General features: G+C 50.3%; 1 protein-coding gene across 1 annotated transcript; it reads right to left on the bottom strand.

The window, feature by feature from the left end:
- Positions 1-5,186: 5,186 nt before the first annotated feature.
- LOC134933826 (E3 ubiquitin/ISG15 ligase TRIM25-like) lies at positions 5,187-7,527 on the bottom strand. The gene has a single exon (XM_063929317.1). It carries the CDS (start codon positions 7,522-7,524, stop codon positions 5,935-5,937), a length of 1,590 nt encoding a protein of 529 aa, XP_063785387.1. The 5' UTR covers positions 7,525-7,527; the 3' UTR covers positions 5,187-5,934.
- Between the last annotated feature and the right edge of the window lie 437 nt (positions 7,528-7,964).

Genomic DNA, 7,964 nt, shown 5'->3' with positions numbered 1-7,964 from the left:
ATATGAAATGGAAATAATACTGTAATATAGTACACTGGAAGACCTCATGTTTTTTTTCGGTGCCCATCCCGGCTCCTCTCTCTAAGCATCTGACGTCATACACACGTGTGTCATGTCTGGTCACACGCACAGTACTGCAGGGCAGGAGACACAGGTATGTGCTGGAGCCGCCACCCAACAGCTGTCTAATCACTGACATCCTGATGGGAGTATTCAGCCAGCCCAGCTCCCGGACAATTTTGGTGGTCTACCAGAAATGCCCTTTATACAGCCTTGTCGGTGCGTGGGCCCCCAGGGACCAACAGGGCCCTGAGCAGCTGGTAAATCCTCCTCTGTTTCATATAGTTAATACCTTTTACTGGAGGTGGAGAGGAGCTGTGTGGGGGTGTGGGTAGTAATTAAGGATGAACACATGTTTCTGTAGCCTTACATATTCAGTTTAGGTTAGGACACCGATCCTTTAGGATGCCAGGGTGTGTAGTATATGAAGTTTCTAGTTATAAAGTGTCAGCTTAAGATCAATAACAGCGTTATATCAGCATTAAACTCAGGAAAGCAGAAAGCAAACAAACCACAATGACTGTATAAGGATTGCATTACAACCACAAAGCTCAGGGTCATTATGAGGCCTCTCCTCACTTCTGCCATGAGAACTCCAGGACCAGGCCTACCACAACCCTCCAGCTGAGTACATCAGGCCTTCCACCCCTCCGGCTGAGAATATCAGGACCAGGCCTTCCACCCCTCCGGCTGAGAATATCAGGACCAGGCCTACCACCCCTCCGGCTGAGAATATCAGGACCAGGCCTACCACCCCTCCAGCTGAGAATATCAGGACCAGGCTTACCACCCCTCCGGCTGAGAACACCAGGACCAGGCCTACCATCCCTCCGGCTGAGAACACCAGGACCAGGCTTACCACCCCTCCGGCTGAGAATATCAGGACCAGGCCTACCAACCCTCCGGCTGAGAATGCCAGGACCAGGCCTACCACCCCTCTGGCCGAGAACATCAGGACCAGGCTTACCACCTCTCCGGCTGAGAACATCAGGACCAGGCCTACCACCCCTCCGGCTGAGAACATCAGGACCTGGCCTACCACCCCTCCGGCTGAGAACATCAGGACCTGGCCTACCACCCCTCTGGCTGAGAACACCAGGACCAGGCCTACCACAACCCTCCAGCTGAGTACATCAGGCCTTCCACCCCTCCGGCTGAGAATATCAGGACCAGGCCTACCACCCCTCCGGCTGAGAATATCAGGACCAGGCCTACCACCCCTCCAGCTGAGAATATCAGGACCAGGCTTACCACCTCTCCGGCTGAGAACACCAGGACCAGGCCTACCATCCCTCCGGCTGAGAACACCAGGACCAGGCTTACCACCCCTTCGGCTGAGAATATCAGGACCAGGCCTACCAACCCTCCGGCTGAGAATGCCAGGACCAGGCCTACCACCCCTCTGGCCGAGAACATCAGGACCAGGCTTACCACCTCTCCGGCTGAGAACATCAGGACCAGGCCTACCACTCCTCCGGCTGAGAACATCAGGACCTGGCCTACCACCCCTCCGGCTGAGAACATCAGGACCTGGCCTACCACCCCTCTGGCTGAGAACACCAGGACCAGGCCTACCACCCCTCCGGCTGAGAACATCAGGACCAGGCTTACCACCTCTCCGGCTGAGAACACCAGGACCAGGCCTACCACCCTTCCAGCTGAGAACACCAGGACCAGGCGTACCACCCATCCAGCTGGTACCACCCATCCAGCTGAGAACATCAGGACTAGGCCTACCACCCCTCCAGCAGAGAACATCAGAACCAGGCCTACCACCCCTCCGGCTGAGAACACCAGGACCAGGCCTACCACTCCTCCGGCTGAGAACATCAGGACCTGGCCTACCAACCCTCTGGCTGAGGACATCAGGACCAGGCCTACCACCCCTCTGGCTGAGAACACCAGGACCAGGCCTACCACCCCTCCGGCTGAGTACATCAGGACCAGGCTTACCACCTCTCCGGCTGAGAACATCAGGACCAGGCCTACCACCCTTCCAGCTGAGAACACCAGGACCAGGCGTACCACCCATCCAGCTGAGAACATCAGGACTAGGCCTACCACCCCTCCAGCAGAGAACATCAGAACCAGGCCTACCACCCCTCCGGCTGAGAACACCAGGACCAGGCTTACCATCCCTTCAGCTGAGAACATCAGGACCAGGCCTACCAACCCTCTGGCTGAGGACATCAGGACCAGGCCTACCACCCCTCCAGCTGAGAACATCAGGACCAGGCATACCACCCCTCCGGCTGAGAACATCAGGACCAGGCCTACCACTCCTCCGGCTGAGAACATCAGGACCAGGCCTATCACCCCTCCACCTGAGAACATCAGGACCAGGCTTACCACATCTCCGGCTGAGAACATCAGGACCAGGCCTACCACCCCTCCAGCTTTGAACACCAGGACCAGGCATACCACCCCTCCAGCTGAGAACATCAGGACCAGGCCCACCACCCCTCCGGCTGAGAACATCAGAACCAGGCCTACCACCCCTCTAGCTGAGAACATCAGAACGCCCCCGGACCTACCCTTCAAGGTGAGCAGGAAGCTGTGTGGGGAGAGCACCAGGCTTAGCAGGGACATTTCCATAAGACTTCAATGTGCTCCCCAATTTCTCACACCCACCTGCACATTTATAGAACACTGCAAGAAAATGGATTATGACACAAATCCTCTTTATACCAAATTCATTCACTCAACTCAAGAGCTTGCAGACATTCAGCCACAATACCCCACACATCTTAATGTACTGCCACGCCCAAGACTCAAACCCCCAACCCGCTGCATCCCAGCCAAACACCGCACTCACCAAGCCACTTGATCCCGCATAAAAACAATGACATTTCTAACTATATAAATCTACCTGTACCCCATTTAAAAAATGCAGATCCATGCAGTGTGTAGCCACACATCCAATCCCTGGCAGCCACACACTACATAGATCTGCTCAGCCGCAGCACTGATCACCCTTTCACCAGTACAAGGTAAGCTGCAAATAGTTAAAACTCTCTAGCTTGTAATTATCTAGCTTTCTATGCAAGGGCAGATAGCTCAATGAATAGAGTGTCCAACTGCAATGTCATAGGCAACGGGTTTGAATCCTGGACATATCAACATCCCGAAATGTAATAGAGGACAGTGCAACTGAACAACAAAGAGCTATCAAGTCAAGTCCATGAATTATGTATAGGTATTAGCGACAGAAGGGGTGGGGGTAGGAGACAGGGGCTGTCAGGAGATGCTGGGCTTCAAAAAGGGGTGGAAGCTGCAAGTGAAAGTAATTACATCATTCATAACTGACAAGTGCTGTCAACAGCGCCCCCTATCCTGCAGCGCTATGTGCAGAGCACAATCCGCACACACCTAGATACGGCCCTGGGCGCTATGTTAATCGCATACCCATACTCCAAGTGTTAGGACGCTGCAATTACACAATTGTTGTGTCATATATTCTAGGGGTAGATCCAGGGTAATCCTATGCAGTGCGTCCAAGATGGCTGCATCACCTGTTACCTTGTGAGGGTGGAATACACAATCCTTTGAAGTTGTTACCAAAATGCCTTCACCAGCCTGCAGTATGCTTACTGTGCGCATCTGTGTGGCTTATCTACTGCTGTATTACTTACATCTTCTGTATTATGGCTCTCATTCAGCTTCAGACGCAGACATCCTAAAATCGCAAACGGGCGATTTTGGACATATGCGCATACACTGCAGCCACACAGCACATACGCGGACTTTCACATTGCTTGTGCAACTTGGTGGCCGTCAGGGGGGTGGTGATGCAGCATTAGGGGAGAGCTGCGTGATGCCAGACGTGGCGACTGTGGGGGAAAACATAGCGTCATTCCAGCGGCATATGCTGCTTATACAGGGGGTCTACTGGTAATCCCGCTGCCTGCATTGCGATCGCATTTTTTCAGTAGCAGTTTTTGCAATTTAGCGAAAACTGCTACTGATGCTGCATGAGGTCCTACAGTATGTGCATTGTTATTGTTGTCTGTAAAACGCCTTGAGTCGTGTTGGTCTAGAGAGAGGTAGATGGACTTCTGGCGTGCAAAATTATATTAAATGTGATTAGTTCTGAGGCTGTATCTGTTATTCCCGGAGTTTCCTGTAGCGTACTGTCCCTGCCGCTCCCATAGTACTGGGTGACACAGCCGGGTGAGAAGGGGGAGTAATTACCTCTCTCCTCCGTCATTATCAGGTGATGGTGCGAGAGGAGGACACTCAGATAGAGAACATTGGTCTCTATTGAGACATACATGATAAAAGCCGCCTCAGATATGGCGCCCCCAGCGCTGCGTGACTGTGTCAGCGTGTGACACTGTGCGGTAGGATCAGTTATTAGCGCTTTTCTTTCCTAACTTACTGATTACTGTATAGTGACGCAGTGGGTTGGGCGGGTGTGACTGCAGAGGGTGTCCGCCCCAAAACCAATCAGGTGGCAGATTTGTTACAGGCACGTGATAGATGACCTGTACTAGATACAATGACCGTTTAGCAAATGATTTTATTACAGGTATTTATATACTGCTATGTAGTGGGAACTTGGGAGAAGGGCGTGGCCTGTATGGAGTGGGCGTAACACAGTAACACATGCTAGTCACCCCCCAGCCCCCTCCATTCTACCTTGTAATTGTCATGTGACCGGAAGCATGGTATTCGCTACGGCTACAGTGCATGGACACGACCCCCACCTTTGACACGCCCCTCTCCTAAACACCTTGATGGCGGCCTTGTATAGGACAGGGCACTTACCCGGGCTACAGTGGAGGGAACACAGCAGCTTACAGTGATAAATCATATTCATACATGTTCTCTGCTTCCCAGACAGATCAGAGATTCCCGGGACCCTTGCTCTGTTACATAGAACATCCCATGTATTAGTAATATCTATATAACACTAATTAGGCGTGGCCTGGTAGACAGTTCCTCACATAGGGGGCACTTACTATAAAGCACACTGATGGGTCACTTGGTGATTATTTACCCTCCATACACTTTCTCTCCATGTCTGTATGTGTTCCGTCTATCTTGTACGTCCCTGTCTTATACGCACCATTTTCCCCGGGACACGGCGCTGCTGGGGCAAAGTGCAATAATAATATTACAAATAATTACGAGAAAATCATATTTATTAGAATTATGGATTTCTACAAATGACATATTATTACAGCAAAGCAATAAGGCATGCTTGTAGTTGTAGTCCAACCCATTTTTTTATTATTTCAGAAACTACAATTACCAATAGGAGGAGCTATACAGAGACATTATCCCGATATCACAGCCAATAGGAGGAGCTATACAGAAACATCACAATAAACATCACAGCCAATAGGAGCAAGTGACTGCAGCAGTAATAGGGTACACACAGGCTGACAGACAGATATTGCAGCCAATCACAGCTCTCAGTGAGTCGGAGAAATCTCACAGAAATGTATAAGTATATATTTATAATGACAGTTTCTAAAGACCCCCACACATCAGGCTGCCCATTTCCCCGATTCACTGATCCACCTTCTGGATCCACGTCAGCAATGACTGGCGATTCATCGGGGAACCTGAGAAATTAAACATGTTAAAAAAGCCAGATATACCGATCCAGACCGTTTTAGGTTGGGATCTGGGAATTGGAGGTTTTAAACATGTTTAATATTCCTGACATATACTACTGTGGGGACCATATCTATGTGATGTACGGGGGCCATAACACCAACATGGGAGCAAGTCCAGACATACTGGTCACCTGGTTACACAGGGGGAGGGGCTCAGCTATAGCTCTACCCACTGCTTCATTCTGTTGGATAAGTATTCCACCATTCACATTCCCCTCCCTGTGATGTCACCAGTTTCTAGGCAGATTTCTTATGATAATTCATCCCAGTCCCTGACTCCCGCAGATACAGTTATACACCCATAATCTACATATAATGCAGCATGGAGGGGCTCAGTGAGGGCGGCAGTGTAGGTGTGTAAGAGTGTGATGGGGTCACACAGAGAATAAAAGGACAGCTGTCCTGCCCCATAATCCAGATATACCCTCACTCTGTCACAGGGGATATTGTCAGGTATCTGGATTGATGTACTGTCATGTCTCACTGAGTACTGATTATCAAACATCTTATACAGACACCAGGACTTGTTATTCTTCCCAATCTCCGACTTATCTCCTTTCCTCTCTATACTGGGGTAACACATCCCCACCCTCCAGTACTCTGACTTACTGACATCCACCTCCCAGTAATGTCGCCCTGAGGAGAATCCCCTGGTGCTTATTACCTGATCATTCTGAAATCTCCATGATGACTCTGGGCGATTCATGGTTTTATGTGACCTGGATGCAGTTTTCCCGTCACCTGATATCTGTATATAATTACCAGCTGTAGTTACATCCAGCACTATGTCTGTAGGTCCCTGCATATAGAAACATACATTTATACCTCTTATTATATCAGACATCCCTGTGTGTAATATCCCTGAGATGAGACCCACATCAAGATCTCCTGCACCATGGACCTGTGAATACTGTCTCTTTCTGTCCTTAGTATCACACAAGTCCCCTGTGTCTGGTTCCTGTAAGACAGTCACTGGGTCAGACATCTTACACAGCTCCTCAATGTGACGCATCTTCCTGGACAGCTCGTCCTTCTTTATTTCCAGCTGCTGGATCAGATCAGAGACTGAGAGTGAAACGCGCTGTTCCTGCCTGGAGATCTCACTCAGGACTCTCTTCTCCAGGTCATCCAGCTGTCTCCTGATGTCTCTAAACAGGGCAGTGACTCTCTCTGTTACACCTGCTGCTTTCTCCTGATGTTCTCTCCTGCGCACCTGCAGACTCTGCACTCTGTTCTCATTATCCTCTCTCATTGTAGTCAGTTTCTGCAGAACATTCCTCAGTTTCTCCTTCTTCTTCTCAGTAGCCTCATCCAGCGACTCCACCTGGTGTCCCTGATGTTCTCCATCCAGCATGCAGGACTCACAGATACAGGCAGCGTCCTCAGTGCAGTAATACTGCAGGACCTTCTGATGGACGGAGCATTTCCTGTTCCCCAGGGCAGTGGTGGGATCACATAAGACGTGTTCTGCTGACTTGCTGTGTACTCTCAGGTGATTATCACACAGAGAAGCCTCACACAGCAGACAGGATTTAGCAGCAGGTACAGGAGAGTCCACACAGTAAGTGCAGAAGATCCCAGTCTCCTCCTGATCTGGCCGAGTAGACAGGAAACTCCCCACTATGTTACACAGTGTTATGTTCCTCTGCAGTGCAGGACGCTCCTGACACTCTGCTCTGCAGTCAGGACAGGTATAAACTCCAGCCTCCTCCTGTGTATCCAGCACACGATCAATACAGACCCAGCAGAAGTTGTGGCCACATCTCAGGGTTACAGGATCTGTATAAATGCTCAGGCAGATGGAACAATTCAGTGCCTGTCTCAGATCAGCAGACGCCATCGCTGCAGCAGGAGAGAGAAATGAAAGTGAAAGTCTCTGATACACAGAAACCAGTGAGGTCACATTCCGCAGACAGGGCGAGGCTGAGTTGTGACTGATTCTATGCTCAGGCTCAGTTACACTAAGGGACACACCTAATCCTAATACATAAAGGGACAATGGCCCTCATTCTGAGTTGTTCGCTCGTTACCGTTTTTCGCAATGGAGCGATTAGGGCTAAAATGCGCATGCGCATGGTACGCAGTGCGCATGCGCATGGTACGCAGTGCGCATGCGCTAAGTATTTTAACACAAAACTTAGCAGATTTACTCACGACCGAACAACGTTTTCTCATCGCTGGAGTGATCGTAGTGTGATTGACAGAAAGTGGGTGTTTCTGGCCGGAAACTGGCCGATTTCAGGGTGTGTGCGGAAAAACGCAGGTGTGCCAGCAGAAAAC

The sequence above is a fragment of the Pseudophryne corroboree genome, chromosome 6, assembly GCF_028390025.1.
Source record: "Pseudophryne corroboree isolate aPseCor3 chromosome 6, aPseCor3.hap2, whole genome shotgun sequence".
NCBI classification, from domain to species: domain Eukaryota; kingdom Metazoa; phylum Chordata; class Amphibia; order Anura; family Myobatrachidae; genus Pseudophryne; species Pseudophryne corroboree.
The sequence above is the reverse complement of the archived record's forward strand: the minus strand, read 5'-3'. Positions and strand labels throughout refer to the sequence as shown.

Bases quoted from the DNA above. Each gene is read 5' to 3' on its own strand.
- LOC134933826 (XM_063929317.1), bottom strand. From the start codon at position 7,524: ATGGCGTCTGCTGATCTGAGACAGGCACTGAATTGTTCCATCTGCCTG.